The sequence below is a fragment of the Palaemon carinicauda genome, chromosome 2 (genome assembly GCF_036898095.1).
Source record: "Palaemon carinicauda isolate YSFRI2023 chromosome 2, ASM3689809v2, whole genome shotgun sequence".
NCBI lineage: Eukaryota > Metazoa > Arthropoda > Malacostraca > Decapoda > Palaemonidae > Palaemon > Palaemon carinicauda.
The window spans coordinates 147,708,897-147,734,044 of NC_090726.1; the positions used below are offsets into that span (position 1 = coordinate 147,708,897).

Here is a 25,148-nt window from a genome sequence, read left to right on the forward strand (position 1 = left end):
ACCCCCTTAGTGGACAGACCTGTTTCGTGAAGTACCAGCAACAGCACCCGGTGTACGTACGTTGCATGTTGTCTCCGGTGCCGATGACCCCACATATCGTTCGTCCTTTTGTCTGGCAGGATACCTCACTCGTTTTGGCTGTGTCGTAAGTATTACGATATATAGATTTTGAGAGAGAGAGAGAGAGAGAGAGAGAGAGAGAGAGAGAGAGAGAGAGAGAGAGAGAGAGAGAGAGAGAGAGAGAGATTTTGCTTCCTAATATTTTATACTAATAATATTCTCTTGTTGGTAATTATCATGAAATGACAACGGAACGTATTTGTATCATACCAGGAGAAAGAGAATTGATATAATAGTCACGTTTAGAGAATGTCTGCGGTGTACATGTTGATATACACAGTTATGCTAGTTGTTGGGGTCTGTCACCTTCTATGTTAAATCAAGTATTCATTGAAAATATATGTTGACATAAATTAATATTTTTGTGTAAACAGGGGATTTAGTAAAAACGGTCGTTCATGAATGCAATTGATATCTCATCGGAGTTTGAAAATTACATGAAGCTCAAAGTTTTAGGTAATTGTTATTTTTACGAGAAGTATATCCTGAATTCTCTCTCTCTCTCTCTCTCTCTCTCTCTCTCTCTCTCTCTCTCTCTCTCTCTCTCTCTCTCTCTCTCTTCCCGTTACATGAACCTCATAAAAAAAGTCCTGTACCGTCACCTGATGAACAGCCGGTGTCACCAGAGATAAGGTACGACGTTGGATCTAATGCTGAAAATGTGTTCATGCACGTCAGTTATGTTTAGTTAATATTGCTGTTATGAAAAAGTTGAAACTCGAAATATCTGTTCTTACTAGAAATGTGTTAGCAAATGATGAGCCTTATACATATATAGTTTGATATGATAAGAATAATGGTTTTCGAGAACAGTACAACGAATTTATGATGTTACAATTACTGAATTTTATGTTGGGGTAGACGTATAAATTTATAAAGAAGCGGCTTAACACAACAGCATCATCATGTGGTTTTTTTTTTTTTTTTTTTTTTTGGTGTGGGGAGCATTTCGTGAAAAATTTTCTGATGATTAAAAATTAACAATCAAAACAGAAAGCTCAATATAAATGCTTTTACTTCTGTGTAAATATGTTCGTTCAGAATACATGGTCTCAGATGACTTGCAACGATTTGTTTCTTGAAGAATCTCAATAAGGATTTTTTTAGTCTTATAATCAAAATCTCTGGTCGATATCAGTAACCACCAATTACTAGAACGAAGTTTATGATCTTACCTGGGACTTTTCCATAGTTTTTTTTTTTTTTTTTTTTTCATCATGAGATATAAGTAATAAATTATAACCTCCCCCCCTTTGTCGAAAAAAATAGATTCACATCTTTTACAAGTTCATTTGTGCTGGTATCTATTTACTTAGTTTCAAGAATTAGCATAATACTGTACTATGTTTGATTTTGCAAATATTTGGCTTTTATAACTGTTAATAGTTTGCCTTTGTTTATAATCTGGTGAGTAATCTCAGCATATGTTCCTTTCGAATGAAAAATCTCTGTTAAGATTATCGTTTTATCTGAGTTGAAGGATGAGGCTCTAAAATTGGATAAATAATGTGTGTTTTGTGCATCCGCTTGGTTGTAAGTTTGATTTTGTACAATAACAAGTTTCTCCGTAATCTTGCTCCTTTGTCACTGATATGTCATGTTTATCAGCCGGGGATTTGATCATGATGTACCGTGGAGCGCTCCTCTGCCTGATAAATTCTTAGTACTTTTTGTCTTTAAAAGGCTTTGGTAGGTTTGGCATGCATGTTTACTGAGCTTTGTTTTCAAGAAATTGTCTCATGGGTAAAGATGCGTTGTGGTTACCAAAGTTATGAGACATATGAAAATGTCTTATAAAAGGTGATATTCCTATGAATCGTTCAGTTTATAGAATACCTTTGTATTTCTGCATCGTGCCATTGCTTCTTTGTTGTTTTCTGCCAGTTTTCTACATTGTTATATCGGCAAGTTCGATATTCTCTGACAGGGTGCTAAAGTTTTAAGACTTTATAAACATCCATCTATTATCGAATTGTGTTTTTGATTTTCAGATACTTGTGTTATCGTGAACGAGAGTATTGCATTATACGACGTTAAGCTTTTATACATTGCATAACTTATTTTCTATAAAGACAAATCCCTTTATAGAATTACCCTCAAATTTATGCATTATTTTATATATTCATGAATAAGTATTAGGATAATCCATATTTTTCAGAACGTCTCCAATTCTTTTAATCTCCAAATTAGAAGCCATTATGCCACCTTTTGTAATCTTGAATTTTTACAAACTTTTTCACTTAGAACAAATATTGTTTAAATTCATATCAAAATTGTAAAAACCGGTTATCTATTTATTTTTTGGATTATGAACACCAGGCTAAATTTACTTTTTTGAGAAATCAGAGGAGTGTTCCTGAGTAATGAAGTTGTTAAATGGTCAGTGTTCTTTGCTACAATATTTTTGCGTAAACACAATCTTGTTTTATAAGCGGTTAAACAAAAATGTCAATGCATTTTATTTTTCTTTAATTTTGCTGTGTCTAAGGCCATAATTCAGTTAATTAGGTTACAATTGCTAATCATATATTTTTGGAAATGGCAGCGCCAATGACATTGCTAACAAGCTGCTGTTTGCTTTGCATTCTTCAATCGTGGATGAACAAACGTAGATATCAAGTCTAGTGTTTTCAAAAGACTCATTTTACCCAGCTGAGGTGTATTATAAGGTATTGGATGGATTAAGTAGGACATTTCTGTGGGCCGTTGTATATAAGCTTACTCAGATTCTCTTTCTATCTGTATTTATCTCTAATTAGGTAGTGATGAACTGAATAATTTAGATTAAAACTTATATGTTGTTCCCATTTTTTATTTCTAGCTCCTTTGCTATATAATTAAGCATTTGTTAAAAAAGAATTTTTATTCTACCTCATAAGCTTAAGGAATATAGGTTTCGACCCCAGCGAGAGAAATGTGAAGAATGAAAGGTGGATTCCAGAAACAGGTTTTTATGCGCAGTCCTTTACCTGTATATTCCTACGCTTTAGAGACTGCTGATCTCCTGTTGTCATAGTGTCTTATTAGTTGTGTTATAAGATACCACATCCCAATGATGGAACATAGATCCTCTCTTCATGGAGCCATTTTAAATGAAAATCAGTTAATAGTCAACTTATTTCAAAATTTACCACATGACAATACTAAAGTCTAGTCTCCCCTCCTGGAAGCCTTGTTTATGAAAACTAATGAATGGGCCCTTGATTTGAAAAGAAATAGCACATGTCGACCACAGATTATATCACAATATATATATATTTATATATATATATATATATATATATATATATATATATATATATGTATAGATAGATAGATAGATAGATAGATAGATAGATAGGTATAGAATGTGTGTACATTATATATAAGTATGTGTGTACGGCTGTGCGTATTGTGGAATAAAACTTGTACCAAAGTAGATAAATTACCCTGTCCTTTTGATGGTAGTATATGATATTATTGACCTTTTTTTCTAATCCTACAGGTAGTCACTATTAAGTAAACTAATTAGTAAAGACTGAAAAGTAATGGTAAATCAGTGAATAAACTTATCTATTTTGATATCCTCTTTCGATTCTCTATTTTCACCGGTTTCGTACACGTGTTAAATTGGATATAATCCGGATTGGCGTATTTTGTTACCGACATTTGATCTTTCAAGATTAATGTTCGTCGTCAATGGTCGTCTTATCACGCCAACATCGCTTCAAAATCGATACATCTTATGTGTCTGCCATTTCCCTTTTGTTCTTTTTCTTTAATGTCTGCTTATTTGGAATTCCAGGTATCGTTAAAGGATCACGCATTTGCTAATACGTTGTATACGAGAATTGTTTCATAACTATTTCACCAATTGGGAATTACAGGAAGTAGTATTGATATTCTTAATAGTTTAAGGCCATCTTAGAAGTGCAAATGATAGGTGGTTGGGTAAGAAAATTATGTTAACATTAATCGATACGTTGATTGATGGAAAAGTCAATAAATAAAAACAATTTGCCTGTTTTGTAGATTGTGTGTTTAAGGTTTTATATATATATATATATATATATATGCATATATATATATATATATATATAGTATGTGTGTCTAAATATGATAAATGTTTTGGTGTATGTATTAGATTGAAACTTGGAATGCAAACGGATTCATATAGATTTTTTAAGGTCATACCCATTATATGCTAATGGTCAAATGAGTTAGATTTTCAAGGAAGGATTGAAAATAACAATGTGCGTAGAGTTGGAAGTCAATACAAAGTTCCCATTCTTCATCAAGGTTCTTCCGATATATACATCTCTCTCTCTCTCTCTCTCTCTCTCTCTCTCTCTCTCTCTCTCTCTCTCTCTCTCTCTCTCTCTCTCTCTCTCTCTCTCTCTCTTATGGATAGTAAAGGAAAACAGACTCAGCCGGTTAATGATATGTTAGAACTTTATGGAAATACCTTCCTAGTGATTTTACCTGAAAGTGGAATCCTTCATGTGATTTATTTGTGACTGAATCAGCAGTTGTTGGGAGACATTCCATTGTCATTACCTGTGATTGCCGACCTTCTTCATCCTCGACCAAGAACCAGATCCTGTGTGATGATCGGGAAGACAAGTTTGAGGAAATCATTGTAAAAACGGTTATTGCACACACTAGGCCAGCTGGATTCTTTCTCTCTCTCTCTCTCTCTCTCTCACTCTCTCTCTCTCTCTCTCTCTCTCTCTCTCTCTCTCTCTCTCTCTCTCTTTATATATATATATATATATATATATATATATATATATATATATATATATATATATATATATATATATATATATAATACACACAGATTGGTATAAGTGAACAGGTTTTTTTTAATAGAAAATTCTAAGATTTCTTTTCGGGTTACTTGGTATGCTTGCTTTTATTGTATCTTTGCCCTTATAACGCATGCGCCTTTCAATAACGTTGAAGTTTTCCTATTTCCTTCTTTGTACTTTAAACATCCCTGCTGATAACTATTGAAATGTGGTAATTTGAATGAATATTTGTGAGCATCCAAAATAATCTTAGCAAGATTTTGATGTCATCATTGTTCTTTTCAATTCCACAACTATAACTACTGTAAGATAATATATATTATTTGTAAGTGTCCTTTATTCGACTGTGTGCGCGCCCTCGTTTATCTCTAAGAATTTTTTCTTGTTGAAATTTATACATGTGATTCATTGCTGTTGCTCTTGTTTGGATTTGTACCCACGTTTAGCTTAACGTTAGTCTTTGATGTTGGTTTGTTAACATATTTGACTGATGATTATACCTAAATGGAATTACGTTTGAGAATATTAACAGCGACGATAGAAGTAAGATGGTTTTATGGACGAGGAGGATTTTGCAGATAACGGTCATCACCGATACGACACTTGAAAGTATGAATGTAATATGGAGCATACTGTAGATTTTAATAGGGGTCTCTGTTGTCAACTTGGTAGGAAAATAGTTTTACGCAATAGACAGTATACACAGTATATATATAAATGTGTATATGTGTGTATTCGCACGCGCGCGCGAGCACACACACACACACATATATATATATATATATATATATATATATATATATATATAATATATATATATATATATATAATGTGTGCATAGATTACAGATAGATATATATACAGATACACAGACAGATAGATATAAATCCTTACAGATTGTGATACATTTTGGTTGGTATTTCCGGTTTGACCTAGTTCATGATAAGTAGAGTTGACAGGTGGCATGATTTCTATGTGTAGAATTATAGGGAATGGAGTGACAAGAGGGAAATTAGATTTGCTTTCACGCCATGGATCACCTTTCACCAAGTGGAATGTCGGACAAACTCAGCTCTCTCTCTCTCTCTCTCTCTCTCTCTCTCTCTCTCTCTCTCTCTCTCTCTCTCTCTCTCTCTCTCATGACGCTTTCGGTAGCGTACATAGCTAGCAATGCAATGGCATTACGGTCTAGTCTCGGACCGGACAATTGGGATTGCCTCTGTTCACCTAAGGGAGGCCATCAACCTCCAGGTATACCTGCAGAGTTCTGCCTGTCCAGGCATTCATAAATTTTTGCGTGAACAACATTCACAGATGACTTGAGCAAATAGTTCTTCGAAATCGATATGCAAGGCAGACCTGGCCAGGTATAACTGAAGGTTCATGACCGCTTTAAACTGTAAATTTGGTATCTGTTTGATAGTTGGCCGTTTTGGGTCACGAGAGAGAGAGAGAGAGAGAGAGAGAGAGAGAGAGAGAGAGAGAGAGAGAGAGAGAGAGAGAAGCCTTCCACTGACTGACGTGAGTTACTGTTTCCCCCCAAAATAGTAGTATACCTCCAATTAACGGGGGTGAAAACATGAAGAAGATATTCAAAATATATTCCCTCTCTCTCTCTCTCTCTCTCTCTCTCTCTCTCTCTCTCTCTCTCTCTCTCAATACGAAAATTTGAAGCTAGGTTATTCTTTTCACGAGATGCCATCATTGCAAGTATTCATTATTGTCATGGGTTTATTTTTTCTTTTCTTCCAGATTCTAATAGATCTATCCTACATGAATCTTCATTTTCCTTTATTTCTTAATTCTTCCATCGTATATTTTAAGCGGTGTCTCAACCCTAATTTAGGAAATTGAAGGTAATTTCCGGGTGCTGCCTTAGTAGGCTAATAAGGTTTGTTATTAAAGAAAGAAAAAGTATATGGAACCACTATCACGCTTAAACATTTGTGAAAGGTGTCTAGTTGTTTTTTATTGTCCTTTTTAGCAGATTCAATTATTTTCATTTATTCATATAGTTACACATTTTCCTTTTCACATTTCTTTTCTTCATTTTTTTTGTGAAGGCTCTTGGGTTTTCAAATCTCCCCCGTGATGTATTTTACAATTCTTTGATATACAATTTTATAACATTCTCTTGAGTTGACCCCCTCACTGGGGAAGGGGGTTGTTGTTTAAACAATTTTATGTTTTCCTCGTTCTAAGTTGGTAAGATTGTAAATTTATTTGCTGAAACCCTTTTTTATCGTAGCGGTATTTAGTTACGCATATATTTGTCATCCTTGGATTTTTTTTTTTTTTTATGAATTTTGCTCTTGGTATTTGAAAAAAAAAAAAAAGTTTGCCCAAGGTCCTTTCAATATACTCGGACACCTTATCGTATTGTGTCTATGTCAACCTTAATTGTGTGTTTTGCTCATTATATTCTCGTTGATAATATACTTTTTTTTTTTTTTGTCTTCCGATTTTTTATGTTGAAAGTATTTTTGGTTGAATTATTGTTTAATTTTATTTTCCTCCTGTGTATGTTTCTGTCGCTTTTTCTGTATCGTAAACATTTTTTTTAGTATCTACATTCTTCTTTTAATGTATTTCATAGTTTTATTTCCTTCATTTTTCACCTCTACATTTCTTTATTTACTGTAAAAGTTCATCTATGTATGATTGTTACGTTTGTCAATTAATAGCGGTACCGTCTCTTAGTATACGGAATTCCATTGAGTTAATCGATAAATTTTTATATTGCTATAATTTGTAATTAGAACAGATTATATTTGTAAGTTGGTTTATTAGGTTAATCAACTCTTTGAAATGTAAATGTGTTCACCTTCCTAAGCAAAGAGAGATACAAAAAATGACAATATGTAGATGTTTAAAGGACGAATACCTTTGAAATTTAGTTTAAAATGTATAGAGGATTCGGAACGAGAAAAAAAAATCGAATCCTGGACATACGCCAAGACGCTCATGTTGTCTTGTTTTAGATCCAGTCGCCGTAAAAGTTGTGGAAGCCGCCTCTTGGATTACACCACATTATGTGGGCGATCGATCGTCCCACTCTCCTGGATAATTCAATTTTTGTTTTAGGCTCTTTCTCTTAGTATTTGGGCTTATCTCTCTCTCTCTCTCTCTCTCTCTCTCTCTCTCTCTCTCTCTCTCTCTCTCTCTCTCTCTCTCTCTCTCTCTCTCTCTCTCTCTCTCATTTAACATTTAAGAATATAAAAGTCATGAGGATGAAAAGATTCATGAAATACCCAGGCTTTTAAAACCGATTTGATTTAATGGGACCATTCCCGACGGAGCGGTTAATACACGGTCCAGATTTGACGAGTTTGTTTCGGGGACAGCAAAAAAAAGGTGCTTATGAATGAAACATTTTCCTCATAAGCAAGTGGGCCACTAGTTAAAGGGGTAAAAACTTCAATCTGTAGGGTCACTTGGTAAAAGGGTTGTGGGGGGGGGGGGGGGATTTGATAGAATAGGTCTCAAGGTGTGGAGGAGAGTTTTTCTCCATCCACCAAGATCAACCTTTGCCACATTTGTTGGATTAGTAAAAACTCTTCTGTTTAGGACCAGCTGCTAAAGGTACAGGGGTGATATCAGACTGGTCCAGGGAAAAGAGAGGGTAGGGATCTTACATCCATCCTCAGAGGATCTCCCTACCACCCCCCCTGCAGCATTCAAGATACGAATGTCTCCGATGCTTCAGAAGTTAGTAGTGCGCGCCTCTTGCATCCAGGTATTGCGCAAAATCATAGACACGCGTTTGAGTGGAAGGAAGGTGACTTATTGTCTTGTCTGGGATTGTAGTGTTGCTCGTCAGTGGATATTGTGTGTTCATCTCGTCAAATAGAAATGAATGATAAAGAACAATTCATGGAGAAGACATGAATTCAGATGTTACTTTACTTGTACCCTCCTGAATGTGGTTGTGAAAGTTAAGTACTAGCAGTAGTTAATGTTTTATGTGACGAATTATTCATGAATAAGGAGGTGAAGTGTTTTTTTGCTAGTGTAGTGATATCTTTTCATGAAAAAGTATGGCTTGGCACTGTGATATGAGGATTCTATTTTTATGTTAATATTGTGTTTTGGGTGAATGTAAACTTGTTTTTTAAAGAATATGAAAGGGGCCATATTAAGTCTAGATCCCTTGAGTGAATGTTTTATGGTACCGGTGCAGAATAATGCTTAGGTAAGGAGATGGAAGAGGGAGAGAGACCATGATTGGAGGAGGATGGGAAGGAGGAGGACTAGTTTGAGGTTCAGCATGATGCACCGTTACCCCAACAACTCCCTCATATCCCCCTCCCCCTTGGACCTCCACTACCACTATGCCTCCACCTTACTTACTACACGTCGTATATTGTGGCAGTCGAGAGGCCAACCCCTCCAAGTGGAGTTGTGGATTTCCTTAACTATGTGTAAATTGTGTTGTGTGATATATATCCCTTGTGGCAAAAAAATGTGAAACCATGGAAATTTTATTATTTGCGCGCTCAGTGTAAATAAGGTTTAGATTGAAGCTGCTCTTGACCATGACTCAAGAGCATACTAAAGCCATTTCCTGGAGTGTGGTTTTAAACGTATTGCGTATAACATACTGTTGTCAATTGAATTTCGTTAATGTAGCTCAATATTATTATCATTACTGCCTTTTAGAGCCAGGTGCCACTGTGTTGTCCATCGTAAAAGCTGATCTATTAGTATGTTACATCTAAACGTTTACTGAAACTAATTTTGTATTAAGATAGGTATTGTGAAATCGAGGATTGAAGTTTTCAAAGCCATCTTAAGTACTATTAAATTTCATATATATATGTATATATATATATATATATATATATATATATATATATATATATATGTATATATATATATATATATGTATATTTATATATATATCTATCTATATATATATATATATATATATATATGTGTGTGTGTGTGTGTATATATATATGTATATATATATATTGATATATATATATACATATATAGATATATATATATGTGTGTATATATATATATATATATATATATATATATATACATACATATATATATAAAGGAGAGAGAGAGAGAGAGAGAGAGAGAGAGAGAGAGAGTGAGAGAGAGAGAGAGAGAGAGAGAGAGAGAGAGAGAGAGTCAGTCAGTCAGTCAGTCATTGAGGATTTTCTCAAGAAACGGGTAATTTGCAACCGGAAACTCCTTGGCAATGGCGTTGATAGTGTTGGAGAAGCACGGAGGTGTTTGTTGCTGCTGAATGTGGTGCAGAGAAACTGCTGTAGTAAACCAGAGACGCCAGTAACAGTAGCAGCAAGTTTCTTCGGTCAGTCAGTACGTTTGCCTGGTTTCACTGGAGTTGCTCGACCTCCGGGTGATAGTAAAGTGTGTTTTTTTTTCTTTTATCAATAAGAAGGGCCTCGGTGGTCCTGCTTTCAAGACATTTCAGATACATCCCCCTTGAAAGTTCAGCATAAAGAGGAGTCACTGACTGTTGTGTCATCTGAGAACATAATTGTTGGACAACGTTGAAAATTAAACAAACATATTTTTCTTTCGATCGGTGTTTATTTGTGTAGATCTTTATTTTATACACGCACACAGATATATATATATATATATATATATATATATATATATATATATATATATATATATATATATATATATATATATATATATATATATATATATTATATATATATAGAATAGTGCATGTATGATTGCTATTGCAAGTGATAACGAAACAAGAAGTTATACAAGGAAATATATGTTAAGAATACTTGAGTGACCTGACTGACTAGTAAAGAAAGACAATCAGACATGGAAGGAGAGAGAGTAAGAGGGCTAGTTCCGCTTGGTCGGGGGAGCAGAGTGCGGGAGCTGTAGTAGATTCAGAGGGAAAGAGAGAAAGAACGATACAAAATCTAGGCTGATCATTTCCCTCGCCATACATAAGGTTGACGATCCCATTTAACGTTTCCGAGAGAACCGCCCTTGCGAACTTTTTACTGTAGTGCCTTTGGCGCGCGCCAGATCTGTTGGAGGTGGTGTTGGCGGTGCCACTGGATCACCGCACGAGCTCTGTTGGCGGGACGGTGGCGGAGTCGAGCTACGTCACAGGCACTCGCTCACTGTTTCTCTTTCACCACAGAAAATCAGGGAAGAATCTTTCTAGCCACTCTTCTCGTGCGTTGGCATCAGACTCATTCCCTTCAGTGTTTTGATGAGTGAATGCATGTGTTTGTGTGTGCCGGGATATGTACGTGGACTCCGTACGCTTTTCAGTCTTACTGTCGTTGCATCCTTGCACGAGAAGCGACAACCCTCCGTTGCAAGAATCCAATGAGAAGTTGATCCAAGGCCACAGCTTGATCCGGATTGTGACACGCAAACTAGCGTAAGGGGGACCAGGTCTTGTGACTACTTTTTCCTAAGTGTACGCATGCGCGTGTTGGTGTTTTAGTGGAGTACTGATTTGACGAGGATGCGAATGTTCAGTAGTATACGAGTACTGAAAATGAGCCGCTCACCCCTTAGTTCTTTATGTTCAAGGTAAATGGTGTCGTAACGGTTTGGCCCTCTGGCTCTTAACAGGAGAGAAAAAACGATGTTGTTTTCTGCTTAAAACACTACACGAACTTCATCTAGCCCTCTTCCTCCTTCTCCTCCTACTCATTCCAATCTTTTTATATATATTTGATGCACACTTTATCTATTCATTCTGTTGTTGAAATCTCCTGGTAATGTTACATAGTTGGTCAAGTGAGTGCAACATGTTAATAAGAGATTGTAGAATGGCAGTGACAATATTTTAGCATATTTAGGTGTTCTGGATAACCTCCTTTGCGGCCCCTAATATTCCAGTTCTCGTAAAGTGACGGAATAGTCGGCACCGTTATCCTTCCGTGGCCCATTAAGACCCCAGAGTACCCCATTGTGGCTGTGCACTTTTTTTTGCAGGATGCTCATTTCTTCATTAAATAGAAACCTGGATTTGGATCTCCTTGAATAACGCAGTGTTTGTTTTTAAACTAGGATTTCAGATAGTGTTGGTCCTGTGTGGCCTTAAAGTGGAAGTTTTAAAGTTACGATCGTGAAGACAGTTATCAGAATTTCGTGACTACAGAGATGTCCGTTGCATGGAAGTAAATTAAGTGTTTCAGTGAAACGAGAAGATTGTACAGTATTATATGCTGAGCTCTGTGATCCATATAGAGTGAGGAAAATATTTGCTGTAGTACAACCAAAGTAAATGTGAGAAATATTATCAACATTATTTCTGTTAATTATAGGAAACAGAATACTAATGAATTAGCCGAAGTGCCTATACTGAATTTTGTGATTTAAATGCTGTGCTATTTGCAGTACTTGTGTGATAAAATTCGTTATCCGCGAAGAGGTTGTCGGACTACCACAAAACTGTCGCCTTTCCACATTACAGCGGTCTGCCACATAACAGTTCGAGTAAAATAAACCTGACTACCATAAACGTTGAACTGCCACCTAACATCTGGAACACGCAACTAGCGTGTTTCAGCCTTCAGACAGATATTCGAGACGGAAGACCATACTGGATCTCCCAGAGACAATGATGAAAAGAGCCCTCAGAGGGGAAGGAAATATCCTTCCTTCACGAAATGTCAAGACTTTCATCCTGGAATTATTCAACAATGCCGTCAATGGTAAGGTTTTGACGTTAACCCAGTGTCTTTCATTTTCTGTCATATATATATATGTGATATTTTGAACTGTTTGATATTTATTATTACTATTATTATTGCTGTTGTTGTAGTAGTCGTATGTTAATATTTATGCAGTAAATGTAAGGTTATTCACATCCTCTGTGACACCTATCCGGGTTTCAGACCGGCTGTGCAGTGGACTTTCTCTTGATTCCCGAAAGCGTTGTCACATGATCACTTACCATATATTTCTTCCTAGTAAATTTATCCTACTTTTATGAAAAGTCGTGTGACAATACCCCTTTATACTGTTTCAAGTGGGATTCGAACGTTTATGTGACTCTGTGGTTTCTTATTTAGTAGTTCTAATAGTAATTTGGTTGTAGAGTTAGGTGTATTGCTATAAGCGATAATAGATACGGGTTTTGGGGTGTCAGAGATATAGAAAAGGCAGTTTCATTCAAGGTCTTCAAATATTTAAAGAGAAAAGGCATCCCTTAAAAGCTATTTTATTCATATAAATATTAACTTTATTAAATGTCATAATTTGTGGTGGTATGAGTCCTCTTATATTTCCTCCTTTTATGCTTTTATGTATAAGAAATTGTTTTCTACGTCCATGATATTGTAGGATGCAAAACTTGCATTTCTATCAATTTAATCACTTACAATGTGGTTAATTCATATTTCTTTGTTTATGATGATATATGGAAATGTATATTTGGAAAGTTCATATGTCAGTGTTTCCAAGAAAGTTCTTCATAACCCACCCCTAATAAGATTTATTTCTTGATCTATTTCATATTTGACAAGGAAACAATAACCATTTAAAGTTTTGTTGCATATAGTGGCGTTACTTGCCCGGTTAGAACATAGTTTTGGGAAGGCAAGTTTTATCTTTTGTTTTTTTAGTTGATTATATAGAGCGTTGTGTGAGGTTATCGACCCCTCAACTTACATAAATTACGGTTCTCATTATGAGGTTATTTCTGCTGTTCACTTATTGGTAAATAAGATGAATTCTGAGGTTTATCAGTTGAAAAATAAATCTGGTGTTAATTTTTACTTTTTAGAGAGTATATGGGAACTGAGTGGTACACTAATATTGACTCCCAGGAGAATGGAATGCTCCATTTTGAGTCGAGTGTTTTGTGGGATACTCCTATTAGACATTTAATTCAGTATTCCTTTTCCCGTCTTGATAAATTAATAGCGCATTATCATCAAAATTAGCGGATTAGTACTTTTCACCAATTATAAAATTAATGAAATTATCGTCATTTGTTTAAAATTGGAGGAAACTATTTCTTTACCTGCTTGAGAATGCTCCCTTACTTGACAGTTTAGGAAAAATGTAGCTTATTTACTTATGCTGGAAATTTAAGTTTTATCTTTGCTTAGGTATTGAGCCCAAATGCTTCTGCTACCTTATTGTATTATAAAAAGAATAGCATTTTATCGTTATCGGTAATTAAAATGAATAAAAATGTTTCCAATACGAAAAATTAAGTGAATACATTGACTAACCTTTGGGTGAATGACCGATGTTCGCTCCAAGTAACAGATGTATTTCAGTAAATGAAGGGAGGGGTTGAGCCTTCTGGGTTTTGAAGGGGGATGATATATCTGAAGAAACGTTTAGCTCTTTTACTGTACTTATCATATTTCATGTCATGTGGTATTAGTTACGCTCACTCGCACAGACACACGTACACACACATACACACACACACACATATATATATATATATATATATATATATATATATATATATATATATATATATATATATATATATATATATTGTGTGTGTGTTTATGTACGTATGTATGTATGTACAGTATGTATATACCAGTCTGTATATATATATATATATATATATATATATATATATATATATATATATATATATATAATAATCACACAAAAAAAATCGGCACGTAATAATTGTGGGCAAATTGTGCAAAGCAGACTCAAGATTTAGACAGCTGTCGTCTCTTCTGGGTTATGAGGCACCTGCTCATTTAAAGAGAAAAGACACCAGAAAACTTATTAGCCCATAACTTCTTGCCAGGTGTTTCCTGAAGTTGTTTGTTTGTAAAGTTCCATTATACTAATTTTATGCTCTTCATCATCATGTTTTCACTGGGGCATTTAAAAATGCGAAGAGAAATTTCTCCTTGTGGCTCTGTGTTTAACCCGTCGTGTTGCAAGAGGTTTTTTTTTTAGAGTAGTGTAATTACTATTCATTATAATGTTGAATTTTATAAGGGTATCAATAGTAAGTTTTATTTTGTTATCGTTACCATAGATTTGTCCTTTCTTTACTTGCTCTCTAATCTTGGCATCACTTGATTCAGGGCAAAGAATTTTTATATAGTGTTGGCTTGTATTAAAGTTATTCTGGTTGTGATGGTTTTTAACGTGTTTCATCAGTCTTTTTGGATTAAAAAGATTTCTATGATAATGGACACCTTGATATAGTGTGGGTTCCTTCTTGTTTTTTAATTCACTTCTGAATTGAATCCATCCATCTTTACTTGCATACTGAACGTTACTGCCCCATGTATTTCATTTTCTTCGCTTATTGGGATATATTTTTGCCTTTTCTTTCCTGCTTCTTGTCTTCCAGCAAATGATTTCGATCAGCCACTAATGGAAGGCGATGAAAGAAAATGAGGCTGGTGTCTTATTGCATCCTCCAGAATGAGATGAAAGGATTCTAATATTGGTGAATTACCGTGGGATGAGGGGCCGTTGGGATTACAATATTGGCATTATAAAATAGCACTGTCTTCCCTACATTTTAGTTGATTAGCAGTTATATTATTTTATAGCAATTTTGTATAAACATTTTCCTTTCATTACTAATTTTAATTCGTCTAATATTACTATCTTGATTTAATTTCCTCGTTTTTGTACATGGTTATGGGAAGATAGAGTATTTCTGTCTCTATGTTATATGAAATGGAAAGAGTTTTTCTTCTCTTTGTAAAGAAAATAGAAAAAAAAATCATATTGGAACTGTACGCTTCATAGAAAAAAAACTGACTAGAATGTCTCGATATTGGGTCGCAGGCGTCTGCAGGCTAAGTTATATATAAAAAAGAGAGATGTTCATTCATCATATTACTTGGGAAAAGAAGCTCCGAATTGCATCGAGTTCCGAGTGAGCTTTGCTTGAAATGATTGTATAGAATTGTCTTTAAAAGTGGCTAGTCTCTAAGAGAAATCGACAGGAGTAATCGGATGATTTTGACGGGTGAAATCAGATCAAGACAAACTTTTTCTCTATCACAGACGATTCTCTCTCTCTCTCTCTCTCTCTCTCTCTCTCTCTCTCTCTCTCTCTCTCTCTCTCTCTCTCTCTCTCTCTCTCTCTGTAACTGGCGTGAAACTGATGTTTAATTCAAAGTGACCATACTTACAAAGATCAGTTAATTTTTCATGACTTCTGTATATCTGTTTTGAACACCCCATTTTAATAATATTTATAGTATTCATTCTTTAATTTTAAAGAGGTTATCATGCGAAGCGAAGCATATAAATAATGGATGTGGCCTATCTAAGAAAATTGATTTGTGCTTTGACGCCACGGGGATGTTTTCTTATTTTAAACGTTAAAAGTTTTTTATGCATTCGTTCACGTATTAATTTTTCTATTCCTTTCGTAGTGATTGTGTCTTATAGTCTTAGTTATCATTATTGGTGTTAGTTTTATCGTCATTATTTATATAGATAAATGTAATGATTTTGATAAGATTATATTTCAAACGCGCATATATATATGTGTATATATATACTTTATATATATATATATATATATATATATATATATATATATATATATATATATGTATATACTTTATATATATATATATATATATATATATATATATATATATATATATATATATATATATATATATATATATATATATATATATATGTGTGTGTGTATGTATGTGTGTGTGTATACTGTATATGTGTGGGGTAGGAGCGTATGCTCGTGTTTGATTTTGCTCTCCGTCACCCCGTTTTGAAAGTATGCTTGTTTAAATAGTCATCAATAATATGTGGCTCACGATGAGTCGGCGTTAACTTTAACACTCCTTGCCAGAAGCAGGTCTTTATTCGTTTAGAAATGATGAAAACAGGGGATGTTTACGAAGAGGTAATTGTGATGTTTACTTCTTAGACACACCGTTGTTGTATGTCCTGTGTCGCATCTTTATTGGATATCATTTCTTATTGTACATTTAAGTATATATGCATATGTGTGTACACATATACGATACATGATAATATTATCAAAGGTCCTTGTTATTTTTACCAAATTAATATTTTATCGCATGAAATTATATTTTAGTAAGCAACGATACCCCAGTAATACACTAGTGAGGATTACTTCACTGAAATGTACATTTTAATGAGATAATGATCACTTGCATATTATAGTGCATTTTAAACTTCGTTTTTTTATTCTTTTCCACCAAAGCAGAGTCCCACAACAATTGAGTAATAACTAAACTAGGTACTTGATTCTCTGTTGAGAGAGAGAGAGAGAGAGAGAGAGAGAGAGAGAGAGAGAGAGAGAGAGAGAGAGAGAGAGAGAGAGAGAGACTGTTTGTGTGGGTCATAATCACAAACCATGACGACCATCCATCTCATGAGCGGACTGGCGCATGCGCTCTCAGTCTTGTGCAAATATACACGAATCGTTAATGAACTCTTGAGTGTCATGTCAGCACGGGGTCATTCTTGAATGTGATGTTGGTTTCTCACAGAATATAATAAAGTAAAAAGCAACTTATTCATTAACTGCTTCTGAATAAATCATAATAGGATTAATTAATTCCTTTATATCCTTTATCCTTAATAATTTTTTATTGTTTTCTATAGAATTATATCTATGCGTAAGTGCATATTTGGTAACTGCATTGTAGATGTTTTGTGAGAGTTGTGCACTGTGGTCTTGCTGCCAGAATCTTCCATTTCCTCCCCACCATATCGTAGGCAGAGATCGATTCCACTGAGGTTTCCCACCTCCAGATGCTTTGATGGTTTCAGATTCAACTATTGTTGTGGAGAAACTAAGACCTACTTTGCAATTCCAGCTTTTGACTTTGGTTTCTTTCGCCAGCAGTATATTTTTTGTCACATTCATGCCCACGTCATGCATATAGGCCGTTTTTTTTTTTCTATCAATAGATGGCTTTCATTTTGGGGGAGAGGAATTTTATTCCATTCACGAAATTGCATAAGGAAAACGAAATGTATTTGGTATGTTGATTTTTAAAAGTAATTGATATCAAAATTATAATTTTGTTTTAATCTCGTAGATGTCGGATCATGTTATTTCAATATTTTCCTCATTTGTTACATAGAAGTTTTTACATCGATATAATTTTAAGATATGAATTAATCTGCTTTGCTACGTAAAATTTGTAAGTCATTATATTTGGTGGTTTAAGGACGAGATCGTCATTGAGGAATATTTGTAGAAAGAGAGAGAGAGAGAGCTTGGCTGGGAGACTTATACCGTGAGCTAGTTCACACGTTCTTCCTTACTGTTGTCTTTTCGTTGTTCTTCCCAGAACGAACGTTCCATGTCTTTTCTTGGATTTCGTTTACTTTACCTGACTTGCTGTATTTCTCTGTTAGTCTGTCACTTGTTTTCAGCTTTCTCTTTTAGGGTCTTTTACGGCTGGGGTGTATTTTGCCATTATTATCGTCGCTATTTTTGTTTTCTGCTTCCGCTCGTTGTTGGCAAGTGTTCATTTTGAGTAGCTTGCTTCCTGAGTTGGTTTTTTTTACAAAGCAAGTTACAGATTTACGTGTTAGGTGTTGCAGTTATAAATCCAAGTTTGTTTAAGTATGTGAGATCAGCCTCTCTCTCTCTCTCTCTCTCTCTCTCTCTCTCTCTCTCTCTCTCTCTCTCTCTCTCTCTCTCTCTCTCTCTCTCTCTCATTAATTTCCAGCATTTAGAATTAAAACAAAGATGAGAATAGTTTACCAAACAATATTAGAATAATAAAAGAAACTCAAAGACCGGAGGACTGCAGTGCTGACCTTGGGAGCGAGTTTCAAGAAGGCACAGAAAATTTTCTTTACAAGTATTAATTTTTTGTTCCTGTTAATTCTTTTAACGAGAAGTATTTGTTGTCCTTTTTGGCTGATTTTTTAAAATATATTTTATGGTTTATGTTTTAAAGAAAATTTTTATGATTTGGTTTGTACTTGTGGCGATAATTTGCCTGCGAGAGTTTGCTTAGTTGAAAATGCAAATTTGCAACAAGAGACCTTGATAACAACAACATTTTAATCTAATTTCGAGGCTTCAGTATGCAAAGCAGTCTGGCAGATAAATTAGCATTCTGTTAAAAACTCGTCGATAAGAATCTGCTAATATAGTGGTTTCCACATCATTACAGTTGCACCCTGAGTCAAAACTTGTACAGCAATTGAGTGTATTGGTGAAGATGCTGAAAAGAATGATATTATTTAAAAGTATTTATCCAAGCTGTAAAGAAAACGAGCAGTTAGAAAAGTGCGTTTATTATCAATGTCTAACCCTAAATTTTAAACATAGAATAAGAACCTGTTCACCATAAATGTATATTAGTTTTTCTTTATATATATTGAAACCTGTTCTTTGAAGAACGTAATCACATAAGTAATTGTTGATAGCCACAGGTGTTGGGTGTATTGTTGTCGTTCACCTTGATATACCATTATGTCCTGTTTGTTTATATATATTTATTCATCCTGTTTCCTGAGTAGTTGTAAATGTCGATAAAAGTGTGAATGTTTCATATCCATATGCGAGGGAGAATTTAAGGTAAATATACCTGGGTCGCTTCAACAACAATTCCAAATTATTTGAAAATAAAGGGACGAAAGCGTTAAAAAATTCAACAGTATTGGCAATAGTTGAGTGTACGTTTTCCCTAAAGTTTCGGTCTTTTGTTATATTGCAAGCCTTTATTTCATATCACTTATATTAATTTTTATTAAGGCAAGCTTATTTGTTATTATTTCATAAAAAAAACTAAACCATTTTGTTTAGAAAGACTGTATGCAGTTAAAACAATCATGATCAAAGGAAAATTTCGCAGTTGGGTATTGACCTATGTAAATTCAGTCGTTTGTGCTTATTTTTAACAAATAAGACGGTAAGTACAATCTGGGATTTTAAATGGAGAATCTCTCTCTCTCTCTCTCTCTCTCTCTCTCTCTCTCTCTCTCTCTCTCTCTCTCTCTCTTTCTCTCTCTCTCTCTCTCTCTCTCTCTCTTTGAATATTCAAGCTTTACAATTCAAATGAACTACATGTAAAAATTGTTTCCCTTGTCGCTGTTATTGAGATATGTTTCTATAAATAATCTTTCGCCAGTATAAGAATGTTGCCTGTTTCTGTTTAACCTATAATATTAATCCGAGGTAAAAAGTAAAAAAAAAAAAAGTCCTTGCGTAAAAAGGAAATTGTGAATGCTTATAATCCCAGGTATTTTCCTAGTTTTCCAAAGTTTGGGGGAAGGTGCTTATCACCCGTTGCAAATATGTCCAGTTCCTCCCTCTCCCCCAATCTGTTTCACTATCACAGCAATCTCTCACCCCTTTCATCCTCCATAGTACAAAAGAAATAAATTATGAATTTATTTCTGTATCAAGCAAAATAGATAATTTTTACCCGAGTTTTGTTTATTCGTATCTTTAGAACGGAATTTATTGCTACGGTACAATATTCAAGATTTATGAAACATCCTGCATTGCTACGATAATTGTATAGTTCCTGTGAGTCATCAGTAACAGTCCTGAAAATATGTATCAAACAAGAAAATGTAGCCAGGATAATTATACAGGACTGCGTACTAAACTAGCCGTACCTCTTGCACAAAAATGTACATCGTCCTAACGGGCAAAAGAGGAAGCCCTTTCTCCCTGTTAGGATTGCGTATTATAAAGAGTGGCTTGCTGTGAGTGCAGTATTGGAAATATTGCTGGAGGGCTTGTGTTTGTTTATTTCCTGAAAAAATCCGGTTACTTACTATTTAACGACTCTTACTACGGTTCCGTATAAATATAACCAAAACTGTAGATATGGATTGCATAGCAAAACTCACTTCTTTTCGAAGAGTACAGCAGTCACAGATAGATTTGTCAGGGATAATTAATGATAACCCCGAAGTCTTGGATATGCTCTGTTTTCTGCTATATTTGTTTATATTCACGGTCGATTTCTTTTTATCTATCTAACATATCTTTTTGTCTTATGAATTACCAATTTCATCATCCCGTGAATTATTTCTATTCCTTTTAAAAATAGAAAATGCAACTTCTTGGCTTTGATATATTTAGATATTCCATTTTTATGCGGAAGCCGTTGGCTACACCAAACCGAATAAATGCTACAAAGGAGGAGGAAAATAAAAAAAAAAAAAAAAACAGCTGGGCCAGATTATGAATGAAGACGATAGTCTTGCATCTGCATAAAGTAAGGTCGTTGATACTGGAGATTATGAAAGGGGGGGGGGGGGGGGGGGGCTGGAGTGTTGTTATAAAGCTATTCAGGAGAGGGAAAGCTTTTAGTACCTCGTTTTCACTCAGCTCCATATAATTATTGTTATTATCATTATTACTTGCTAAGCCACAACCCTAGTTAGAAAAGCGGAATGTTACAGGAAAAACAACCCTGTAAGGAAAGTAGATAGGGAAATAAGTAAACTATTTATGAGGAACACTAGATATTAAATTTCTATACTCATTATGGTGTCCATCAACAACTACTCTTTGCAAATAATCACTTAAAAATTCAATAATGATGGTAAAATAGATCCACCTACTGACTAAAATGGGCAGGCAGCCTTAAAATCAAGTCCAATCATACGAACTTCTTGACGACAAACAAGGGATTTCTTTACAGCATTGAAATTTGTAAGAAGGCTATTACATGCTCCAATGCTTTTGCAAAATTCAAATTGCAAACTAGGAACCGATAATAAGCTTCAGCATACCTATTTAGGGGTTTGGCCAGAAAACGTTCAAAAACTAGATAATATGGGAGTTATAGAAATTGGGCGGTAATCAGCAGGGCTAGAGCTACCAAAAACACATCTGCCTAATTGCGTGACATTACGAATTCGCCAACAAGAGCAAAAAGGTGTTGCTAATTTGGAAAAAAACAACAACTTGGAAGCTAAGAAGTCAGTGGTCTTTATAAATAAGGAAAAATAACATTTGGGTTTACGCCTTCATAATCATCAAGGTCTATCAAGAGTGTTTTAATTAACTGGGCCAAAAAGTTTAAACTAGTTCGTTTAGCCTCTGGAAAACAGGAATAAGGGAGGTCGAGTTTCTCATCACTCTGCTCACTGTCAAACACATCAGCCAAAAGGGTTTCCTTTTCCTGTGGACAGTGGGTAACAGAGCCATCTTCTTCTATTAGCGTGCTTTTTTCCCATTCCTATGGGGTAACACGGTTGCCTTCTTTTGAAGGACTTTGCTTTAGCTTTTGGGGTGAACCGTAGTCCCGATCGGCTGCGCTGCCTGACATCGCCTACTATGAGATTCAGGGCCTCTGTAACACGGTTTTTTCGCAATAACTTTTTTTTCAATGAATTTCATAAATATAACGCTTATTCAGAATGCACATTATATCTACACATAAATTTTGACTATATTCTGCATTACGTAGGTTGAATAAATTTGGTACTTTATTAAGTAAAAGTGACGATTTTTGAAGACGGGCCAACTTACTCAGAGAAAAGGTTTCGAACGCACTCGTTACGTAACTTATGACGGCATTTCTTCTCTCTTTCTCGATCGATGATTGGTTATACGTAACGAAGGCTATACCTCTGCCAACAATAACACAAAAGTGTAAATAAAAGCAAAGCAGTACACCTTTATGAACTCTGAAACCTCTCCACTGAGAATTGTCATAATGAACAAACGAACAAAATATGTTAATAAATACAAAAACACTTCGATTATTAGTCTAACTCCCAGAATAAGTTTCCTAAGAAATTACAGTCTACTTTATAGGTCACAATCAGATTGACAAGGTGTATGGATTAGTTGGTAATTTTCAAAAACGTAGTAGACCAGCTTGATTTGATAACTGCTATATCCAATGTCCAGTAATTTTTATTTATTGTCTAGCTACCTACGTATTTACTGTAAAAAAGAAAAAAATAAATAAATAACTGGTACCATATTTTGGCTTTAAACCTTCACCAGTAATTATCGTCAGAATGATGACTTCACGAGGCTCCACCCACTTTGGCCTCGTTGTAATTCAGGATAACACTGAAGGCTATCATGGGCATTGTTGGATCAGAAAATTTAAATTCTGGCTATAAAAACTAATTTTTCGAGTAGTTGTAAGAAGTGGTAAATGATCCTCAAGGATCCCAGCAGTTGGCCTAAACGTTTAATTCATGTATAGTACTGTTACGGCACTACTGCTACAGTACAGTAGTATTACTACGCTAGCACAAATACCCCACCCACATTTATGTATCGTTCCGCCATTCATAAAGTCTTTGTCATATTCTTTCACTGTGCAATAAGCCATGGCCTCCTCAGAAATTAAGTTTAACTTTAGATGATAGGTTATTTCATTAAGCTGACAAATTATGGCATCTGGGTATGTTATTGCCGATGTTGAAGCTAAAGATAAAGTATGGTAGGCTATCATTCCTTCATTGCATTATCATCTTTACTACTATTTGTTTTGCTACATGTAGTAATTATTTTAAAGGATAAATGAATTATGTTCACTTCACTTCTATAAATTCCCATTAGATGTACAAATAAAACTCCTAAAACTATTCAGGATTTATTTATAAAATGCAGTCATGCCCAAAACATAGCTAACACAGTTGGTCTGATGGAGATTTTAGCACAAAAATCTTATTTTAACAAAAATAGTTATATAAAGACTGTTTACATACAATCCCTCTCTTTCTCTCTCTTTTGGTGGCATAGTGAATAGTTAATAGAAATGTTCAAAAGCCTGAATGACATTACAAGTATTATAATCCTGTTACGCTAAATACAAATCAGACTATAAACATTGGATTTACACTAGAAAATAAATAATTACCTATTCAGGCTATAGTAAATATGGCCACGGGCTTTCTCTTGACTGTATAAAGTTGCAAGTCGTAAGACAAATGCAGTTTTGCAACCACAGGGGCAATTCCAAATCCTGTTAGCCATTCTTGACTGTTATGGGTTTCAGAGCCGATGGAAGAAGTTGAATGGGTGTCTGGTGGATGGGCGGGGCAAAATTTTGTCAAAAGGTGTTTACATTGCTTACGTAGTGAATGTTTTCGACTCTTGGCTCGTTATCACTGGCCATGGCGTCGGCTAGATCATTTTTACTCTATAAAAATTAAAACTATTGTGTTTAGGTTATTGATAATGCTGACAAAATTTGTGTGTGGTTGTAAAATATACATATGTCAACTTTCAGCTACATCCGATGCTTTGATAAGGAGCAAAGTCCAAAAAACCGTGTTACAGAGGCCCTGAATCTCATAGTAGACCCCGGTAGCGTATGTTTGTGCGTTGTACCAGCCACCATCGCCCTTCCTCCTAGCAGCGAGGAGTCATGGCGAAGTTAGGTCGAAAGTTCGAGACGTGTGAGGTGTGTATTATGTTTTTAGAGAGCCATCTGGTTTAAGTAAAGGAGGGACTGTTAATTCGACACCCAAGGATGCAGAATTAATGGTTTCCCACCATTGATGTTCCTGGTGGGTTGTCCCAGAAAGGGTTTCTCTTATGGTCAAATTTAATTCCTTTTCAGATGAAGCATAAACTCCCTGAGCAACAACTCTTGGCTGAGTATAGAGATTGTAAATCAAATCTTAACTGTTACCCTTCCAAAGATGATAGACTACCTCCTCCTCCAAATAAGTAAGTCTACAATCATCATTGAACCAGGGTGTGTCTTTCACCTGCTATTTTAACATACGAGATTGTTGACCAGATTGTCATTTAAGAGAACAACAGGCCCAACACTTTTGTACAGTTGTGACCAATTTGAAAGCTAAAGATCACCCAAAATGCCATTCAACAATCTTGTTGAGATTATATATATATATATATATATATATATATATATATATATATATATATACTGTAAATATATGCATATATATATATATATATATATATATATATATATATATATATATATACTGTAAATATATGCATATATATATATATATATATATATATATATATATATATATATATATATATATATATATATATATATAAAACAAAAGTATGACACATCAGGCACGTGCTACTCAGTCTTGATTACTAACGAAACCAAGGCATAATCAGACCTCCCAACTGGAGCACCAACCCTACTTGTTATAACACCAGGGGAGTGGGTGTATACTATGTCCAGTCCGTTACCAGACCTATGAGTAGCTTCTTTTATGATTTGCTGACAGCCTGATTGTAAGGTAAAGTCCAAAGCTATTAAACCATGGCGATCAATGTAAAAACAGAATTTTACCACTCCCTATGGC

At 34.8% G+C, this 25,148-nt stretch overlaps 1 protein-coding gene across 11 annotated transcripts in view; it reads left to right on the forward strand.

Moving 5' to 3' along the window:
• Positions 1-25,148, forward strand: part of Btk (tyrosine-protein kinase Btk29A) — a 739,841-nt gene that overhangs the window by 514,549 nt on the left and 200,144 nt on the right. Inside the window, exons 1-2 of one of the 11 annotated variants that reach the window (XM_068358908.1) lie at positions 8,653-8,688; positions 11,952-12,598. The exons of 7 other annotated variants lie outside the window; for them this stretch is intronic. In XM_068358908.1, the coding sequence (XP_068215009.1) occupies positions 12,505-12,598 (94 nt within the window). In that variant the 5' untranslated portion in view covers positions 8,653-8,688; positions 11,952-12,504. Of the gene's footprint in view, positions 1-8,652; positions 8,689-9,243; positions 9,332-10,891; positions 11,469-11,951; positions 12,599-25,148 lie in introns of those variants that run through there. 3 more of the 11 variants (XM_068358896.1, XM_068358918.1, XM_068358900.1) reach the window with 3 other exon arrangements.